Below are 22,459 nucleotides of genomic sequence, written 5' to 3' on the forward strand. Positions count from 1 at the left end.
CTGCAGCCAAATAAATAAATGACAAATATTTTTAAAATTGTCTTATTTTGAATTATTAGTCTCTGAGCTCTTTCTCCTACAAGAATACAATGGTGCTTACTTCTTTTATATCTGCATGAGACTGTATGCCTAATTTTGAAGATTACTCCTTTCTTCAGGTCAAAAAGGAAAAACGATTTTCCATACTTTATCTCATCTGATGCAAAAAACAGCTTTTGCAGGGTAGAAGGAAATATTCTTCTCATTTCACAGATGAGAAAATAGATATGTCCCGTGGGTAGTAAGAAGCACAGTCAGAGTTGAAACTCAGCTCCTCATTTGATACTTAACAAAGATTTAATGAGCACCTACTGTGTTGCAGACTCCATGCGGGGCTCTGGGAACACAGGGCATCGTGCAGGGCATCTTTAGTTTCAGGTCCATTGTCCTCTTCTAATCGGCGAACTCCAGCCAAGGACAGTGAAATTAAATCATAATCCGACATATTTTCATATAAAGATTTAACTGTTTTAAGGAAGTTTCTAAACAAAACCTTAAGTGGGGGTTAAATAGCATTTTAACATTGTTTCTGACTGTACGGCACACATTGACTAAATTAAGCGAAGCAGAGTCATAACCTGACTTGGAATTGAATAATCCACGCATCTAAACATTTGACAATGTCGCTGTTTTCTGGAAGAGCTAAGATCACAAACGGGGGTTCTCAGGATCCCGCGTTTGGCCTCGGCTGAGCAGCAGTGACCTCCGGGCAGGTTCTGAGCACCTGCAGCCACTCAGCTGCTGAGTCTCAGCTCCCAACTTCCAGGGCTGTCAGCGTTCCCTGGTATTCTCCTGACAGACAAAAGGGAAACAGCATGTATTCCCTCCTGTCTAAAAGAGTAGCAAGTAAAAATGGCTTTGTGATTGTAAGAAACGTCGACTTAATTAGCTTTTTCCTTGCAGGTAATAAGTGCTTCCTCCAAGGAATGCCCAAAATGAACAACACTGCTTGAAGAAGTTTATCTTTCCTTATCTTTTCCCACTTAAGATCTGCAGATGCAAAAACCACAGTCAAAGATGATAAGAAATTGTCATGGTTTATCATTTTTGAATATAGCAAGGTAACATTACCACAGCGAAAGTTAGAATCTGCTTCTGCTGATGTTTTGAAATGTTCCACTGAGAGGTGTTGATCCTATATCCCCCTGCAAACCTTAAAGATTATGGAAATCAGAAATATCTTCTATCAGTTCCTTGTTTGGAAGTTCACTAATGTTTTTCTGGTGGGTCTGTGAACGCCATGAAACGGTATGAGAAAATTATTTTTTGTATGTCATTTTGTAAGTTTATGGCTTTTCCAAAGATGCTCAAAGGAGTACATGAACCAAAACAATATGACTCCTTTACAACAGTCTATTGAGGTTTTGAATGTTGTCAATACATCCATAAGTCATTTCACATAATTTTTGGATGTTCTTCTAACTCGGCATTTGAGACCAAAATGTATAATCATCAGAGACACATTTTAAGAATATGTGATGCCTAGTTTACACCACGAAATTTATTTCATTTGCCCAATTTTGAAGTGTTTCTTGTCTCTGAAAAGCAGGAAGGACTAACTATAACTCGGTTTAATTTGACTCTGAGGACTGTAGTTCCCGAACAGCTGACTGAAATAAAATTCTGTAAAGCAGACCCTCTATTCCCTTGTACTGCCGTAATTTTGGTTTGTGGTTTAGCACAAGGGTGGAAGTTGGCTGAACCTTGTCTTCCCATCACGTTTGTCTGGTAGTGGGACTGCTGGGCATTGTCACTGAGCCCTGTCCTGAGCAGGTAAAAATACGGTTCTCTGCTCTCTAGGCAATTACCATCTACTTGGAGAGAAAAAACATGTGCTCAGTGTATAGGCATCTTTTCCCCCAACAGTCCATGCTATAGAAAGGAAAATTTACAGAGTGTATACAGGTTTTCACTAGAATACAAAATCCCTGTGGCTAACACTGCCCATTAATTATAATATGTCTTATTGTGAATCTATGCATAACTAATCAGTGTCTGCCCATGAAAAATACAGTTATTTTGAAGGATAAATTCTAGCACTAAAATTTTAAGTAAGCTACACAGACTTCTTTTGGATTTTCCTAAATTTGAAGTCTTCAGCAATCTAAATAATTGAACTTTCTATCACAGTTTTGTGTTTCCAAGTAAGTGGAGAAAGTTTTCTTTCCTGTAAAGGGGAGAGAGAGAAAGAAAGACAAAGAGAGAGAGAGACGAGATAAATATATTATACACATACACACATATATACACTTATTTATATACAATGCACATATATATGAAGTTCAATAGAAGTTGCTACTTTAAAAATATTTATCAGAATAGGTGCATTAAAACTTGATAAGGTTTGTAGAATTTATAGAGGAATCGCCTTCAAGGCCTGATGTGAGTTATGAAATCTAATTTTGTTTTCATAGCTCTGTGATAAAATTTTATCATTGTTATAAAAGGGGTCTTTACTAAGACTGACCGGAAATCTGAACTATCTGGCCAGGCAATAAAAACACATTCCTTAGCTGCAAAGTGTCAGACAAGCAAGGTTTAACTGAAATTGATCGATAAGTCTTCCTTTCACAGTTGAGTGCATTCACTTTACCTCATAGGATAATAGTTTTTTTTTAATGGTTTTTCCATTAATATCAGACTTCAGTGTTAGTAAGAAACAAGAAAGACATAAAAGGGAGAGAGACATGCCATCAAGAGAGAATGTTGCAATCTTTAATGGCAGAGCACTTGTGCTCAGATGAAGTGCCTGTGTGAGTGAGGGTTCAGACTTTCATCACTGATTGTTATGGGTTGAATAGTGCCTCCCCACCAAAAATCCACATGTCAAAGTCCTAAACCCCAGCATCTCAGGATGTGCTCTTATTTAGAAACAGGGTCGTTGCAGATGTAATTAAAGAAGATGAGGCCCCCTAATCCAATATGAGTGGGGACTTTTGGACACAGGACACAATGTCACGTGAAGATGAGGCAGAGGTTGGGATGATGATTCTACAAGCCGAGCAACACCAGACAGTCTGCAAATCACCAGAGGCCAGAGCAGACGCAGGGGACACATCCTTCCCTCACACCTTTCAGAGGAGCCAGTCCTCCTGACACCTGGAAGTCAGAATTCTGACCCCAGAACTGTGGGAAAAGAAATTTCTGTTGTTTAAGCCACCAGCCTATGGTACTAGCCCTAGCATCTAATACACAGATGACCACAGCCACTGGGGCAGAGAAGTGAGATACCCTAGTGGGCTTGTCATGTCCTGGTAAGCCAGTGAGGCTCCTCTCCTGTGAGCAAGGCAGTGCCCCCACTCCCTCAGGTTTGGCGTCCAAATGCAGCTCATTATGCCTAGCTCAGCTGTCATCAGGGAAATCTTCTAAGCAGGCAGTGACTGAACCATAAAATTATTCTTTAAAGGCATCCAATGAAGTCATCAAACCCAGTTTTAGAACTGCCAATAACCATACCTGAAATTTCTACAGGCTATGTGATTAGACAGATCTGGGTACACATATCAGCTCTTCCCCTGACCAGCTGATGGCTTTGGCAAGTTATTTCACCTTTTCAGGAGCTCAGCTTCCCCATTCTTAAAATGTAAAAGTAGAAGCAGAAAAAAAACCACCTATTTCCAAGGGTGGTCATGAGTATCGAATGAAAGCGACAACAACAGTATGAAAGTCCAACAGGGTGCCTGGCCACGAGCTACACTGTGGCAGCGTTAGTGACCTTCTCCATCCACGTTTATCACTGATCTCATTTGATGCTTATACCAACAGGCTTGCGCAACAGTGCAGGAGGCAAGACTCTACTCAGGTCTTGACACCAAGATCTTTTCCTGGAAGGAACCACCTTCAGTTCAGTTCAGTTCAGCCGCTCAGTCGTGTCTGACTCTTTGCGACCCCATGAATCGCAGCACGCCAGGCCTCCCTGTCCATCACAAACTCCCGGAGTTTACTCAAACTCATGCCCATCGAGTCGGTGATGCCATCCAGCCATCTCATCCTCTGTCGTCCCCGTCTCCTCCTGCCCCCAATCCCTCCCAGCATCAATTAGCCATCCCTAAGTTGTGTTGTGGCCTCCCTCTGGCACTCTGGTGGAATCTGGGTTGGAATCCTGTGGGTGAAGAGAATCTGGATGCAGGTCCTAGTAAACACCTGTATAAAGACTACCAAGCAGAGAGATAGGCTCCCTTGGTCAGCTGGAATAATGTCTGTCACAACACTGTTGCCCAGTCTCATCTAGCGACTGAATCAGAATCAGACTTTTAAAGCTGAGTGGGACTTTAGAGATGGAAGAGTCGACTTTCCTTATTTTAGGGGAGAGGAAGCAGCAGCTCCAATGGGCCCAGTTGGCATCAAGTTGAACGGTCTTATGAACAGCAGTTTATGTTCCTACCATTCTATGGTTTCCCCTCCTCACAGAGTCAGCCCAGAAATGGAAGAAGCAGAATAGATCCAAAGATATGTAAAATGTCCTCAGAATAAACCTTTGCCTGAAGAGCAATGTGGCTTTCGTGGAACTGAGGCCCTTCCTAGCTCTATGATGCTTAGACCAAGCCAAGGTGAAAGTGGACTTCAAAACGGAGCTGGGACTGCCATTCATTCAAAAAAGGGGCAGTTAATCTGCTCTCTGGTTGGGGGAAAAGGTTGCTCATCTTAGCCCTGAGCACCTAACAGCTCCTGGAGGAGCTCACCTCAGCAGTGACAGAGTAGGCTGAGGGGCCGGGGAGTAGTGACTCTTGTTTGGAAAATCTCCTGAATTGGCTGACTCCCATTTACATGCTGTTTCCAGCAACAGAGATCAATCTGGGTCACCTCTCTGCCACTGAGTAAGTATGCTGAAAATTATTACTATTTCAGACAAATGTTTAACTATTCGCAGATTATCTGTGACACCACAGGCCAAAGTCACAACAGCCTAACCTGGGAGTGGGTTTACTTTACCTTGTGATTTATGGAATGAGAATTCTGGGTGCTCTGTGGGACTAATTTAATACGAAACATTCAGATGTCTGTCTTATAATGCCATTCATCTTTCCTTAGCCTGCCTGCACCAGGGGGCATGTGGTTCAGAGAGCAGGCTCTCCCTTCTCAGCCACAAATCATCACACTTGTGCAAGGGGGTGACATGTCTTCTCTCCCAAGCTGGACTGCCTGCAGCCGAGTCAGGCAAGCAGTTAAGGGTCCGTCTGGGCAATGACGGGAGAAGAGTGTTTTCCATTCTAGTGGGCCTTAGGAGTGTTTTGAAAGTTAAAGTTGGCAAAGAAGGGAACTTGATCAATGTTTCTTTGGTTTCCCTCATTAAAAAAAGAAATATAATCAGCCAATACTGTCTCATCAAATACAAGACTCATTTTATAAGAAAGCTACGTGATACATTCTGTAGGTGGGTGTGATGTGTGTCTTTTCTCAGATTGCTATAACAAAGTGGTGGTGGTAGTGATATAGTCACTACGTCATGCCCAACGCTTACAACCCTGTGGACTGTAGCCCACCGGGCTCCTCTGTCCATAGGATTTCCCAGACAAAAATACTGGAGTGGGTTGCTATTTCCTTCTCCAGGGGATCTTCCCAACCCAAGGATTGAACCCAGGTATCCTGTATTGCAGGCAGTATTTTTACTGGCTGAGGCACCAGGGAAGCCCTATAACAAAGTTCCATAGGCTCATAAACAACAGAAATTTATTTCTCACAGGTCTGGACCCTGGAAGTCAGAGATCAGAGTGCCAGTGTGGTCATGTTACGGTGAGAGCTGTCTTCTGTGCTGACTTCTCATTGTATCCTCACAAGGCAGACAGCAGAGCAAAGAAGGAAGCTCTCTCCTGACTCTCATAAAGGCACTAATTCTATGCATAAGGGCTCCATCCTTATGATCTCACCTATTTTTAATTACTTCCCAAAGCTCCCACCTCCTCATACCATCATATTGGAGAATAGGGTTTCAACATACAAATTTACATACACAAATATTCAGTCCATAACAATGCATGTGAGGAGAAGAAAGTTCTACAAGCAAATCAAACTCTGATTCAGTGCTTCTACTAAAAAGCAGGTACTTTTTTTAAGGTTAAGGTTTTTTTAAGGTACATTTTTAAGGTTATCTTAAACCTTACATTCATTTAACAAACATCTCTTAATGCCTACTATATTGAAGGAGGAAATGGACAGAACAGGCTCCATCTTGAAAGCAGGACTCCATCTTGGGCTGGACTGTGGACTTTGTATATGTCCAGTATCTATGGAAATGACATACCAACTGGAAAACCAGAGGCCCTGGATGGAAGAGCCCCAGGGCTCATACCTAGACTCTCTGTCACCTAAAAGAATACCTTAATTATCTGTGTAACCTAATAGAATCATAAATTCTATTATGCTTATTGGGGTATGGACTTCCCTGCTGGCTCAGACACTAAAGCGTCTGCCTACAATGCGGGAGACCCAGTTTCAATCCCTGGGTGGGGAAGACCCCTGGAGAAGGAAATGGCAACCCACTCCAGTATTCTTGCCTGGAAAATCCCATGGACGGAGGAGCCTGGTAGGCTACAGTCCATGGGGTCACTAAGAGTCGGACACGACTGAGCGACTTCACTTTCACTTTTCACTTATTGGGGTATGACCACAGGCCTATTGATAATTGTCCACTGTTAATTAACTACCTAGGCTTAAAGTATATGAATCACGGGTTAACTTTGACTGTTTCTTTCTTTTCCTTTGTTCAGGCTAGTTTCAGGGAATTTGGGAAGGTGGGTTTGGGCACGTACACTTAGAGTATATGAGGTTTTCACAAAAACTGGTCGGGGTTCTTGGCTAAGAGGAGACTCTGCCTTGGACCCGCTGGTGTAATAAACTGCACTCCACTATCTGCATTGTCCTTCTGAGTGAGTTTGTTTCCCGGAACGCGTGGCTACAACAACATGATATGGAATATTCAGGCACTGGAAATATAGACGTGAACAAGCTGGACTTTCATTCAAGGAGTTTACCGACCAGTGGAAGAAAGGCTATGTCAACAGTGATAAGTGCTACAGCTGAGGTAAGCAAAGGGGGAGCCCATGGAAGGCAGTTCCCAACAGAACTGGGTGTAGGGAGGGGTCAGGGGCTTTTCCCCAGAAAGCTGTAGGAGGCGAATGTGTATAGGTAACACAGGATCTGAGGGAACTAAGGGCACTTTTAGGATGAGTGGAATACAAATCTCTGTGAACAAAGGAGCGACAAAACAGACTGCAGGGTGAGGGGAGCAGAGTCTTCCCAAGGGCATGGGAGGAATGTATTCTACATTTAGATGACAGTCCAGGGCCACTGGAAGTTTTTAAGCAAGACAGTAACATGATGTGGTTTTCCTTCCAGAAAGATCATTCTGGCTACTACTTGGATAAAGAATTGGAGAGGAGTGAGGCTGGGGTTGCACCACGACTAGTTAGGAAAACCACCAGAATTGTCCATGGAAGCAACGGCAGTGGCTTAAGTGTAAGTAAACAATGTTGAAGCACTTAAAAATCCCATAGACGCATCCCGTTTTTCTCATAATAGCAGCTGCAAGTTGCTGAAATGAAAACTGACATCTGTTTTCACGTCCGGAATGAGACAGAGGACGGGGCTGCTCACGCTGTCTTGTGTGCTATGCCCCACTGCTGCTGAGAAAGCCTCCCTAGGACGCCTCTTAAACACACAGCTTTAGTTCAATACATCATGGTGGCCCATATCAACTTTTTCATGGGAACTGGGCAATATCTAACAGGGAATACCACTCCTTGGGTGTCCTAGAATGTAACAAGGATTGACAGCTCACATACAGTTGATGACAGTCAAGTTCAGTGAGTAGAACTCACATTCCAGCATTGAGAAAGTTGCTAGCCAGGCTGACCTTGCAGCATGGACAGAGAAGGAGATATGATAACAAAAATCAAAATCCACAATGGAATCCAGCCTATCAAAATGACTGCATTAAACAAGAGGCAAGGAAAAGTTTGATCAAAAAAAAAAAAAAGGTGTTTAACTTTCTGAATTGATTTGGGAAAATTCCCTAGATGACAGAGTGTCTTAAGTTTTGCCAGGATGTCTCTGCAAAGTCCACTTCCTCAGACAGACTTGCTTGTATTCAAAAGTATAAGTTAAGAGTTCATCCTGATCTTGTAAGCAAAGTCACAGATTTCACCTTCAAGGTCATGTTGCTTGTATAGCAAAGACCGCCATTGTTATATCATCAAAGTCAAATGTGAGGATACACCCATAGACAAGCTTCTTATTGGCTGAAGAGGAATAGAGTCAGCCTAGCTGATACCATGCTAATTTCATCCCTCATTGGTGAAGGGAGAAAAGAATCATAACAAGAACAGAATTATGGGTTTTGTACTGCAAATGCCAGCCAGGTCCACAGCTTCCTGAGGAAGGACCAGCCCACACCACCACTGCCTACCCAGGCAAGCTGTGCTTCGTATCATGGGGTCCCTGACGGAATGAGTAAAAGGCAGCTACTGGCCGGCCTCCAACCATTCAGTCTTCCATCAGGAGACACAAAGAAAGTAATTCAGAGGGTAGAGTGGCCCTAGAGCCAAAAGAAATACAAAAGGAAGGCAGGAAACAGAGCCATGAGGCAGCAGAAGCCCTGAGAGAAGACAAGTGAGCATCTTAGCCTAGAGCAGGAGAGCTCATGGAGAAGAGGGAAATTCATAGATCAAGAAGGACAGATATCACATAGCTTATAGTAGTAGAACTGTTCTCATTCTGAAGATGTAGTTAAAATTCTTTGAATCCATTATTGGAAAAAAAGATATCGCTCTGTTAGATACACTATTTAGGATGACTTTAGCTATTGTAACACATAAAATCCCAAGTAAATACATTCCATTGACTTAATAAAATTTCATTGACTTTAAAAAAAGTACAGAGGAAAGGAGAAGTGAGGGAGAGGAAGGGTAGACTACTAGGTGTCCATTTGGACAGAGTCAGGCTGTGTATCTGGAACAGAAACCACCATGAAGCCTTGTGCTGGGCTCTCCCATGCTTTCCCCTCTCTTTGTTAATCCTTCTAATGAACCTCCACCTCTGGAGGTAAACTGAGTGTGTCCCTAAAGTGTAACCTGAGCAAGCTTAATTTAACATACAATTCTAGTGCAGCTTTCATGTTATTAATAGTTCCCTTTAACCACTGCATTTAAAATAGAAAAACCCAGACTCCTTAGCATGACCTACAAGGCCCTCCACAATCTGGCTGGTGCCCACCCCTCCCACCTCAACTCATGCTTGTCACCCCAACATTCCAGCCTATTCACTATTCGAGTAGTCACCCACCTACTTCATTCACCTTTACATGCCCAGTACCCAGAACAGTATCTGGAGGTAGAAACACATGGATTAGGTCTTCGAAAAGCTTATTTTCTTTACAGCTTCTTGTCTTTTAAGGAGAGTATTGCCCAACCTATATGGATTTCATTTATGGGACAAGAGAACTACTCTGAAAATTAATTTTTCTGAGAACCCTTGTTATTGAACTGAAATAATATCCCATGGAATTGCACACTATTAGATGAGCCTGCCAGGGATGCGGGTGGCTCAGGCTTCTGTATGAACTAAACCTAGAGAAAACATAGAACAGAGAGGCTCAGCCTTCCCCATAGTAAGCAGCTCCTTCACTGGAGAAAGGGTTGTATGTGCTTAGTTGCTTAGTTATGTTGGGACTCTTTGCAACCCTATGGACTGTAGCCCACCAGGCTCCTGTGTCTATGGGATTTTCTAGGAAAGAATACTGGAGCAGGTTGGCATTCCCTTCTCCAGGGGATCTTCCCCACCTGGGGATCAAACCCACGTCTCCTGCATCTCCTGCAATGCAGGTAGTTCTTTACCTGCTGGGAGAAAGGGTTACTTTGGTAAATAAGATCCCTGTCCCTGTTCCACAGCTCTCTCAGGTTGTACATACAAAAATGCATAGGAAAACCCCAGGAAGCTGGATATTTCCCCACCTTCAAAATTACTCTGCTCCTCGATTCACGTACCATGGCCCTGACATTATTTCTGTGACCTTTAAAATAGCAAGATGTTATCAGCACTGAAGACAGCTTATTGAACGTGGGGAGCTTCAGTGCCTCAAACTCCCTGTGTTTCCTCCAGTGACTGCATCCTGGTTACCATCTCTGGGTGGTTAGCTTCCAACTCCATTCTTTCTTAAGGGAACAGTGAGGAGTAAAGGTGACAGCATTTAGACTCAAACCCCCACCCAGGCAGTAATTGCTTCTTCGCCTTCAAAGCCCCTGAACACCAAAGTAAAAGGGGCCACAATGTTCTCAGAATTGCTCTTTAGTGCATGAGCCCTGCCCAGCTGACAAACACAGAACCCTGGACGAGTTTCCACACGTGTGGTCAGCTACCACCCTCCATGACTGGGGCTTGCCACCTGCAGACTCCTTGCCCCATTTCAGGGGCACAAAAGAAAAAATCTCTGCCATTGAGCCTGGGACTCTGTATTTTATCAAGCTCCCCAGGCGACACATGCACAGGAAACTCTGAGAATCATATTAAGGAAGCATCCCTTGCTGATCCACAAATTGCTCCAGGGAGAGTTGTTGTTAAAATGAAAGACAGGATTTAAAGGCCCTTAGAAAGAAAAGGGGCTTCCCTGGTGGCTCAGATGGTAAAGAATCTGCCTGCAATGCAGGAAACCCAGTTCTATCCCTGGGTTGGGAAGATCCCCTGGAGTAGGAAATGACAACCCATTCCAGTATTCTTGCCCAGAGAATTCCATGGACAGAGGAGCCTGGCAGGCTACAATCCACAGATTGCAAAAAATTGAACACGACTGAGTGACTAAGACACACACAGAAGAGAAAAATTAAGGAAGATTGAGGAGAGACGACCAAAAGGCAAGGACAGACAAGAACTGGAAGGAAGCAGAGAAAGAGTGGTGGAGATGAAAACAGAGACTCAAATCTTATGCTTTGGGGATACTAGTCCTAGCAGTTCTGTAAGGCTCCCACCTCTCCTCCATTGCTTTCTGGCAGAGTCTGCAGGGTAATTTAAGGAGAACTGCTGGTGGTGGCATCTAGACATTGACCCCTCAACTGTTCTAGCTAGGGTCTGCCCAGAACTGACATTCTTGGAAAATCTTTGCTGAGGCTAAAACCCCAAGTTCAAAACTTCTAGGGCTGCTAGAGACAGTGTTCATCGCTCGGTCATGTCTAACTCGTTGTGACCCCATGGACTATAGCCCACCAGGCTCCTCTGTCCATGGAATTCTCCAGGCAAGAATACTGGAGTGGGTAGTTATTCCCTTCTCCAGGGGATCTTCCCAACCCAGGGGTCTAACCCAGACATCCTGCATTGCAGGCAGATTCTTTACTGTCTGAGACACCAGGGAAGTCTTGGACTGCTAAGTCAGGACCTAATCGATCCAGTGGTTGACTGAACCATCTATCTACCCCTAAACCAGCACTAGAACACAGCAGACAATGAATGATAGCACGTCCAATTCAGAATCACCACTGTACTTGCCATATAAATATAATTTCCTGTCTCCTTTCTTCCGCCCTCCCCCAACCCAGTTGCACCCTGGGCATAAGCACTTCCTCTCTCCTCATATATTTCTATTTGCACACTTGGCACAGGGAGACAGCCTATTGAGAGTGTTTCCCATCACAGACTCACAGAACTAGGAAAGACTCTAGCTAGCCGCAGGCAATCACTGAATGTCCGCCATTACTTTACTCTCATCAGCACTCACCTGGGTGGTCTTTGTTGATCCTGCTTTGCATGTGCTTTTGGCCAAGCAGCCCCAAACCATGCCCTTTACTTAGAATTCTCGCTTATTGCTTTTTGAGAACAAAACTGTTGCTCTTTCTTTCTGCTAAACCTCACTTGAGGAAGCACTGAGATCTGCTCAGAGGCAGGAGGGAACTAGAGCCACTGATTTAATAAAAGCAACTGAGGATCACCACTGGGTCCAAATTCCATTTAACTGAGGACATTTGCATCTGATTTTGTCAAGATCTAGAACAACATGGACTTACGTGGTTTGATCACTCACTTCTAAATGATGTCAGAAAAAAACCTGCTGTTTGGGTGAACTGTAAGTCTCAATAACACTCAGCAGCACACGTGGCTATTAATTAAGGTTAGCTCACAAATGCTGCTGTCACTGGCCACAGTGTCTAAGTGATTCTCTTACAAAAGAGAACGGATGTATTTTTACCTTTTTGTTGTGGTTTGCTTGTTTGTTGCTTTGTTTTCTTGATCCATACAAAAAAATATTCAGTTATTATGAACAATCAAGAACAAAATGCAAATTCAGGGTTATCACACCACAAAACTGCATCTGGATTTTGAATCACTTCTAACGTGTCCTGTTTTGTAAACCTACCATAAGTACACAGATAGAACATTTATTTATAAATGGTGCCAAAATCTCAAAATGTTTGTCAAGCTTTCAGACATGTTGTTTTCAGTTAGTTTGCTTAAAAATATGCAACTTCAACCCAACACTTAATCAAGTAACAAAGGCTAGAGGTGGGACAGAAACATCCAGAAAATTCTTTCTCCCAAGGACAATCACAAACGCGGGTACATGGTTGATTAACATCTGGATCAACTTAAGGGTGTTTGCAAACCAGCAGGAAATAAATTTCGGGAGAACACCACAGACTTGAGGATGGTTGCTTTAGTATTTAATAATAAATGATTTCCAGTTGATAGAAAAATATTGAAATGTGACTTAAATATACAAGGCTGACTCAAATTTGATAAGCATGTCCCCAAAGGAAATTCCTGGGTTTATTAAAATCTTTGGAGGGTTGAATAGAATTAAAATAGTCTTATCCCATAGTCCTTGCTGAAGGTGGAGTAACTGCCCTCCAGTCCACATGGATGGCGATCATAGAAGGGCAAAAGAGCAAATTTTTGTGTATGCAACTTGAAATTTTGCCTCAATGTGCTCTGCTTTTAGTAGTGTCAGTCCACATGATCCAGGCAATCATAGAAGAAGGTCAATGATAAAGAGCAGGGCTGTTCTTACTCTGAAGTTAAAAATGGTTACGAACTGCCAAGATACCCTGTGCAAGCCATCGTCAACAAAGTACGTGTCACTGCCTTGCTGGTAAAATGTGATGTGTTGATGACTGTTACATTACATCTGAAATCACATTTACGAGTAATAGAAAAGTTCCGTTCAGAGTTTTGCCTTACGTCTCCTGGTACACTGATACAGTGTTGTGTGATATTACCAATTTTCGCTTCAGACATGTTCACACACAACAGTGAAGACTTCACAAGAATCTGCACATTTGATCCATGGTGAAATCACGCCATTTTCATAGCAAATCAACTTTTCCTCAGCAGCAAAATGATAGGTACTTTTTCACCTAGAGAAATGCCCTTCTTTTCAAGGAATCTGGAAAAAAGTAAAACTAGTTCTATGTCTCTGGGGATTGTAATCCAGTTTTTATAAGAAGAGGCCCAGCAGGTAAGAATCCTACTGGCCCACTTTGTAACCGGGAGCATGTTCCTTAACCCTTCTTGTTCAACAAAAGGAAAAGCGAAGTGGGGGCACATGCAATCTTTCTTTCATATGTATCACAAAGGTGTCCTGGAATGCCTTCACATCTCTAACACTGCACAACACATAGAAAAGAGGTCTGCAAAAGGGCAAATTGTTGTGTATGCAACTTGAAATTTTGCCTCAATGTGCTCTGCTTTTAGTAGTGTCAGAGGCAGCAAGAATTTATTCACGCAACCTGACTGATTTGCAGACTGGGAGTAAATGCTAGGCCTTTTGCAGCGATTACCAAGAGCCCCTTTCAGTAGAAATGATCTACTGCCTTCCTGCACCACATTACAGTGGTGGATTGAGGAGTGAGCCCAGCTGAGCCATTCTGTACACTTTTAGTCAGGCTGCGATTTATACTCAGATGGAGATGCCAAAGGCTTTCAGAGGAAGAAAGAAGAGCATTTCTCTGGAAAATTTTTTTACCAGAACCAGAAATCAAACTCTGATGTGTCACTGATATTTTTCTTAAAAAATAATTCTTTCTTCATAGCAGAAAGAAATTAAAAGGTAAGTTCTCTTCCTGTAGTATTGCTACATATGATTGCTAAGGATATCCCTTGACCCCTTAAGAAAAATCCTCACATGATTTTTTCCTTCAAGTAGTGCATATACCCTTTCCCTAAGTTTCGGTATTCACAGTCTACGGCTTTTGGTTACTGAGTTTACATCAGAAATGATCCAGCTTCACTCTGTGAACAACATCTAGCTGTGCTCATGAGGAATCCTGTTACCACAGGCCAAACTGAGGGGGAGTGGGAGGAGGAAAAAGCAATTCATGTGGGGTTTGGTGGCCACCAGCCATTTCATTTTCATTTAGTAAACGTAGGGTTTTAACATGGAACCTTGAAAAATAAAGTGGCTGAGCCAGAAAAATGTCAGTTTGACTCAAATTTAGCATTAGGTAGTCAAAGAGTCTTTGTTATTATCAAATTATATATATAATATACTATATACATATAAGTTATATACATACAATGAATATATAAAATTATTTTTATATATAGTACATATACTACTTGACCCCACTAAATATAACTATATATATATATATATATATATATACACACACACTACAATTATCAGTCTATTTTATTATCAAATTATATATAGGAATAAAAAAAGTTTTGTTGTTGTTGTTTAGTCACTACGTCATGTCTGATTCTTTGTGACCCCATGGAGTGTAGCCTACCAGGCTCCTCTGTCCATGGGATTTCTCAGGGAGGAATATTAGAATGTGTTGCCATTTCCTTCTCCAGGGAGTCTTCCAGACCCAGGAATCGAACCCATGTCTCCTGCACCAAGAGGCAGTTCCTCTACCCCTGAGCCACCAGGGAAGCCCAACGTAAAATGAATAATATAAAATTACTTCTATATAAATAGTACATATACTACTCTTGATCCTACTAAATTTAAGCACATATGTAAATATATATAAATACACTACAATTGTCAGTCTATTTTATTATCAAATTATATATAAGAATAAAAAAGTATATATAGAATAATATATACTATTTGATCCCACAAAATTATTTTTCAATAACAACCAGTATTTTCCTTTTCCTAGGAGAAAATACACCTAAGATAGTTTACTGTCATTGCTTTGTCGAGTTTTGTTGTCTTTCTAAGAACAGATTTGAGGCATCAAATGCCACTGAGTAAAATGGAGAGGGTATAATGTTTAAAGGAGATGGCATAAAATTAAGAACGATGACTAATCATCATATCACATCCTAGCAAACACATAAGTACGTCCACACACCTACCCCAGTGAGACACAGCACAACCTAGGGTGGCTCCGCTAGGAATTCAGTGAGTGAAGGTCCCAGGGATCGCAGCTTTGCAGATGGTGACAGCACGATGTCTGTGGCTTGAGGGCCCTGCTGCCTGCAGATTCGGGCATAATTTGCTCTGATCTCCACCAGTTGCTTTAACTCTGTGAAAAAAATTATTTTGAGAGACAAGTCAATGTATTTATGGCAAATAATTAAAAGTTCAGGATGATGAAAAACTCGAAGATCCTTCAGAAACCCTCGACTCCCACGCCGGACTCTCTCATTACACACTTGACTTGCTTATCACATCAGATATGTGTTAACATTCTTTGGATTTCTACAGAACGGCAGTTGCTAGAGAGGGCTTCCTTCCAAGCTTTTTATAAAGCCTGAATTGGAAGCTAACCTAGAAGTAGTCTAAAAATTGAACCCACTGAAAAGATGGTAAACACAGCATTGAGAACCGTGTTCAGAATTGAAGACAAATGGCATAAGGCACTCTTTTAATTTTGTTAGGGGTTTGTGTGAAAGACACCATTCTAACAGTGTCTGATTTGTTTTGCCAAAACAAATCCATTTTTCAAAGACCAAACGTGATTCTTTGGTGGCTTTCACATGCTGAATGTTTTTATATTATAGTACATAAAATAAGTTCTTATTAGGTGTTTAGTTTTGAAAGTCCCAAGCTGCCTTATTTTCTACTACATACTTAAGTCAGTAGGTCACAGAAAAATTATGAACAGAATGATTCATTAAATGTCCCTTCACAAGAGTATATATATACATGTATATATATGCTAGTAGCATCTCTCTCTCTTTTCTAAAGCATTTTGAGTGTTTAAATTTCTATCAAATGATTGTTTCTCATTTAATTATTTCAGGAAAAACAATAAAATGACAGTTTATATAATAAAATAACTTTCTAATAGCAGCTAAGTTAGACTCTCCACTATCAATTAGATTTTCTAGAACATATATCACCCACTGAAAAGATCTTAGACAATTGGGGGAAACCACTAACACTTTCACCATTAAAGGAATATGAGGACCCATTTTAAGAGGGGAAGAAACAGCTCTTTAACATCATAGTAATCGATGTGGTCAAAGAACTGAAGATGCAAAGATGAATGTCTATATAGCCTTGTCAAAGGTCTACAGAGCTAACAAGGAAGAAAATGGTAGGAAGAGTAATGTTTGCATTTTCAGTTTTCTCTTTTCTTTTTCCAGTTTTTATGGGTAACAAGCTTGCTTCTGGGAAGGTAGCCTACATTTCTCTCTGTGTTTTGGATACCTCTCTGGCTAGGTTGCCTGTTACTTATCTGAAAGGCCCAATGAATACAGTGGGGCCAGGAGGGCGACGTCCAGGAAACAGAAGGCCATCCCAAGAGTACAAAAGATTAAGCATAAATAACGAAAGGACTGGGAAGTTACCTTCTACCACACCACTTGTTTCCTTACTATTCAATTACTTCAAGTGTGTTCATATACTTAACTAGATCCAAAACTCTTTCAGGGAAGGAACTCTGGCTTACATTTCTTTTATTGGCTATGGAATACAGAAAGCTATCAATTAGTACGTCCTGTTAAGAACGACATCACTGGTTCATTCTAAGTAATTCTTCTAAATAATTACATAGTGAGGGTCACCAAGAACTGGGGTGAGGGGTAATGGTGAATGATGGGGACAAATACAAAGAATATAAAGATTAATGCCCTTCTTTGATATAGGATGGTGCTGGGGGAATCTCAGAACAGTGTTAGGCATCCCAATAAATCCTTGTCGTCCTGCATTTTAGTTTTCATTCCCATATTTTTGCCCCTTCTAGGCTAAGTATAAAGATAGGATTACAACTGTTTTAAAATTTTTTGGTTTCTATACCTTATATATGACATAGTAATAAAAATTTTATGGTGACTTTTAAAAGAGATAACCTAACATTAGTTATTTTTAAAATCCCAGGTAATTCATTTCTAATTTTTTTTTTCCAAATCACATGGCATGTGAGATCCTAGTTCCCTGGACCAAGGATTGAACCTATGCCCCCTGCAGTGGAAGCACAGAGTCTTAACCACTGGACTGCTATGGATGTCCCCTGAATCTTCTGATTTCTTTAAAAATGTTATCAATGTTTTTCAGGATATCCTGAAAATTCTGTCTTTGTTAATGTAGACTTACCCCAGAAAGGGGTTTTAAATTTCTCAGGATAAGTAGGATGAAAAACAAGAATTGGTTTAATACCAAATGTTATGTTCTCTTCCATTTCTAAATTTATCAAAAAAAAGTTGTTGAAAGACAGACAAGATAATAAACAAGCATATATTTACTTATCAGTAAACAAAATAAATCTGTAAAGTGTACATTTGTTTTTTAAAGAAACATTAAGTTTTAAATAACTTGCAAAGTAGGAAATCAAGGATGCCTCACTTTCCTCAGGGTTCATGCTAAAAAATGAATACCTTCAAAGGAGGCCTTTTAGAATTTCTACAACTAAAGCCCCTTGGATAAAACTCAAAACTAACAGAACTTTCATAGAATGCTTTAGCTCAAACAGTGTCAACAGTGAGCTTCCAGCAAATAAATATGGAATTTAGCTTTAGTAATATGGCGTACAAAAGTGTGGAGTAGGATAGTCATTAAAAATCATCATGATGGGATATAAAATTCAGTAAAAAAAAAAAAAAAGCTCTTTGAAGAAACAAGTGAATGCTTTAACTCTTCAAAAACATGATGGAAAAGAAATCATCACTCATACCTTCTTGAGTTCTAAAGCTTCGCCCTGTAGACACACAGATGACCATGTCTCTCTCTATGTCATCCCACGAGTGTATTGGCTCTCCGCTGGGGGTGTACAGTGCTCTGGCCAGGTGGGCCAGCTTGAGACGAGACGAGCAGTCATTCAGCAGCTGAAACACAAAGAGACACGTGCTGGCTGGGTGTGGGATGTCACAATGTGTTTAAGTATTAAAGAATCAACTCCTTGAAGAGAACTATTATCATGATATAAGTATTCATTTTATTTATAATTGCTAGAAAGAGGTATACTCTGTAGCAAAGGGAGCTCTACTCAATACTCTGTAATGACCTATATGGGAAAAGAATCTTAAAAACAGAAAGAGTGGATATAAGTATATGTCCTGACTCACTTTGCTGTGTACCTGAAACTAACAACACATTGTAAATCAACTACACTCTGATAAAAATTTAAAAAGAAAAGAAAGAGGTATAGAAGGAGATGAGAAGGGTTTACAAATGTTCCCTAATGCAGTTAGACAGTGAGGAACTTCAGTGTTTGTCAGTGGATTTGTCCTTGTTATTCTCTTCAGTTAAGTTCAGTCGCTCAGTCGTGCCTGACTCTTTGTGACCCCATGAACCGCAGCACGCCAGGCCTCCCTGTCCATCACCAACTCCCGGAACTTACTCAAACTCATGTCCATCGAGTCGGTGATGTCATCCAACTATCTCGCCCTCTGTCATCCCCTTCTCCCCCCACCTTCAATCCTTCCCAGAATCAGGGTCTTTTCAAATGAGTCAGTTCTTTGCATCAGGTGGCTAAAGTATTGGAGTTTATCTTCAACATCAGTCCTTCCAATGAACACCCAGGACTGATCTCCTTTAGGATGGACTGGTTGGATCTCCTTGCAGTCCAAGGGACTCTCAAAAGTCTTCTCCAACACCAGAGTTCAAAAGCATCAGTTCTTCAGTGTTCAACTTTCTTTATAGTCCAACTCTCACATCCATACATGACCACTGGAAAAGCCATACCCTTGACTAGACAGACCTTTGTTGACAAAGTAATGTCTCTGCTTCTTAATGTGCTGTCCAGGTTGATCATAACTTTCATTCCAAGGAGTAAGCATCTTTTAATTTCATGGCTGCAGTCACCATCTGCAGTGATGTTGGAGCCCCCAAAAATAAAGTCTGCCACTGTTTCCATTGTTTCCTCATCTATTTGCCATGAAGTGATGGGACTGGATGCCATGATCTTAATTTTCTGAATGTTGAGTTTTAAGCCAACTTTTTCACTCTCCTCTTTTACTTTCATCAAGAGGCTCTTTAGTTATTCTTCACTTTCTGCCATAAGGGTGGTGTCATCTGCATATCTAAGATTATTGATATTTCTCCTGGCAATCTTGATTCCAGCTTGTGCTTCATCCAGCCCAGTGTTTCTCATGATGTACTCTGCATATAAGTTACACTGTTCTCTATTTTACCACATAGAAGAGACTCCTTGCTGTTTAAGAAATGACTCAGTGTGAAAGATCTTGATTTGAAGAATCTCTATTTGTCAGAATAGCTCAATTTTTTTCCCCCTATGAGCAAGGCACTAGAAGGACAAAAGCACTGACCTGGTTCTGGCCTCTGTCTGACCTCAGACAAGTCAGGCAATGTGCCTACCAAAAAGTCTCTTCAACTATAAAATCAAAGTTTTGGTCTAATACCTCTTGGATTCCCTGATTCTATTATCATCAAAGGTTTTTTTTTTAATTGGTAAATTAAAAAGCTATCTGTTAGAGCCTAATTCAGTTTCTTTCAATTTTCCTTGAAACAGTAAAAATACACATGTACAGATGCAAAGTGTCAACAGTTTTAAAGATCACTCGACCTGTTGTCAGACCCCTAAGGGTGGTTCCATTAGTGTGAATAGACTTTAAAACAGAATATATAAGCAAGCAGGAAGAAAGTAAGACATTTCCACACACTTGCTTGTATGACTTTTCCTATCATCCAGGCCAGACAGCAACTCTCCCAAAATGAAAGAGCCAGGTTCGCATGAGCCCCAGTCACCTAGTACTTCTTTTTATATATCAAATTAGGGGCTACAACTCACAGCAATGGAGTTGTAGAACTGGGCAACTTATGGCATCTTTCATCTGGAAAATGGTTCAGAAATATGAAGGAAGACAAGAGAGTGATGAGATAATGCAATTCAGGGACTGAATTTTTCACCCAGTATTTTGGGAAAGGGATGGATGCAATGAATTGAGCAGTAACAAATTATCCCAGAATACATTCCCATCTGTAGAGGGGGTAGTCAGACAGGAGCAGTGGGAGAACAGACTTAAATGCGGTCCTGCACCCTTTGCTGAATAATAGCCAGTCAGCAGCAATTTGATTCTGATTCAGGATCTACAGGAGGATCCTACAGCTCCCAAGTCAAAATTTAGGGGAAAAAAAGAGAACTAATGTCTCCAGTCAAGAGAGCTCTCCTTGTAAAAGGAGATATAAATAGAAAAATGAACCTCAGCAGTAAGTGGATTATGAAAATATTCTACAACATAAACAGTATCTGTACATAGCGTGAAGAGATTTTTTAAAAAGATTTACAGCACAAATACATTTTAGAGTGTCTGTATTGTGCTTCCCCAAATTTAAATAAAATATGACTTCCACAGACACACACACACACAGAAGTGAGATGACAACAGCTTAAAGGAAAGGAACATTGCTGAGATACAGGCAGAGATAATAATGGTGATGGTGATGATCATAATAATAGTAGTTTAAATTTACTGGCACATTTCTATGGGCTAGAAACTTATCTAAAAGTTTCTAAGGATAATCTAATATTATTCTGTGGGAATAATTATTATCCTTTTTTTATTGGTGAGAAAAATGGAGAACAGAGAGGTTAAATATCATAACCAAGGTCACACAGCTGGTAAGAGAAGAAACAGAGTTTTAAATTGATATGAATAGAGAGCTGAATGAGAGACAATGAAATGAAAGATTCAATAGTAGAATTAAACTCTGTCTTAAAAGCAGAAAAAAGGAGACTGAATATTGTAGAAAATCAAATTGTATTAGAGAGGACTAAGTTGAGAAAATCTCCTAGGATATAGAGGAAGGATAAGACAAAATTTATGAGAGAAAAGTTAAACATTTGTCACATCAGGACATCAGATATTAAACCTATACAATATAGGTATTAGTGGAGAAGAATTCAGAATATATTAAACTTAAGGAATTATAAAAAAAAAAAAAACAGAAGAAAATCCTCTTCTTTCAAACATGTCTTCATATCAAATAGGTTAACCCAAGATAAGGCAAAGTTAATGAAAAAATGACTAACATTTAACTTTAACTGGGTTAAAAGTATGAATTTCAGACAAAGGGGAAAATTCAGTTATGTTTAGACCTGTTTTCTGCAACAATGATTACTAAAGAAAATGGAGGAGAATCTATGAACCTTTTAGGGTAAAAGGTTTCAGTGTAAGAATTCAGTATCCAGCTAAATTATTACTTTGGTTACAGGAAACAAAAGATATTCTTATGTGTAGAAAAACTCAGAAACCATCACTCAGATACATTTCAGATTGTTTAAAAAAATGAATGAAATTCCTTCACCATGGAAAAGTCATAGTATAAAGTGACTAATATTAAGCAATAAGATCACTAGAACATGATACAGCTGTTATAAAAAATGGTTAGAAAATAAATCAGTTTAAAATTTTAAAATAAGTCTTTACAGGGAAAGTAAAAATGCAAAACATCACTAAAAAGGCACATGGAAAAGGAAAAAAAAAAAAAAACAAAACAAAGCATTCCAACTTTCCAGCTATTTATGGAGGGAAAAGATCCTGTTTCTTCTTTTTTCCATTGTTAAGAATATTTAAGACCTTCTAGAACTACCACCCTAAAAAGATGTCCTTTTCATTATAGGGGACTGGAATGCAAAATTAGGAAGTCAAGAGACACACGGAGTAACAGGCAAATCTGGCCTTGTGGTACAAAACAAAGCAGATGAAAGGCTAACAGAGTTTTGCCAAGAGAACGCACTGGTCATAGCAAACACCCTCTTCCAACAACACAAGAGAAGACTACACATGGACATCACAAGATGGTAAATACCAAAATCAACTGATTATATTCTTTGCAGCCAAAGATGGAGAAGTTCTACACAGTCAGCAAAAACGAGACCGGGAGCTGATTGTGGCTCAGATCATGAACTCCTTATTGCCAAAATCAGACTGAAATTGAAGAAAAGTAGGGAAAACCACTAGACCATTCAGGTATGACCTAAATCAAATCCCTTACAATTATACACTGGAAGTGACAAATTGATTCAAGGGCATAGATCTGATAGAGTACCTGAAGAACTATGGAGAGAGGTTCATGATATTGTAC

At 40.5% G+C, this 22,459-nt stretch overlaps 1 protein-coding gene across 1 annotated transcript in view; it reads right to left on the reverse strand.

The window, feature by feature from the left end:
- Positions 1 to 1,065: 1,065 nt before the first annotated feature.
- Positions 1,066 to 22,459, reverse strand: part of DCDC1 (doublecortin domain containing 1) — a 449,122-nt gene continuing 427,728 nt past the window's right edge. The window contains exons 37-39 of the mRNA XM_043481537.1: positions 18,087 to 18,237; positions 15,325 to 15,494; positions 1,066 to 2,206 (exon numbers count right to left, since the gene is read on the reverse strand). Coding sequence (XP_043337472.1) covers positions 15,346 to 15,494; positions 18,087 to 18,237 — 300 coding nt within the window. The 3' untranslated portion in view covers positions 1,066 to 2,206; positions 15,325 to 15,345. The remainder of the gene's footprint in view (positions 2,207 to 15,324; positions 15,495 to 18,086; positions 18,238 to 22,459) is intronic.

This window comes from Cervus canadensis, chromosome 11 (assembly GCF_019320065.1).
Source record: "Cervus canadensis isolate Bull #8, Minnesota chromosome 11, ASM1932006v1, whole genome shotgun sequence".
In the NCBI taxonomy this organism is placed as follows: domain Eukaryota; kingdom Metazoa; phylum Chordata; class Mammalia; order Artiodactyla; family Cervidae; genus Cervus; species Cervus canadensis.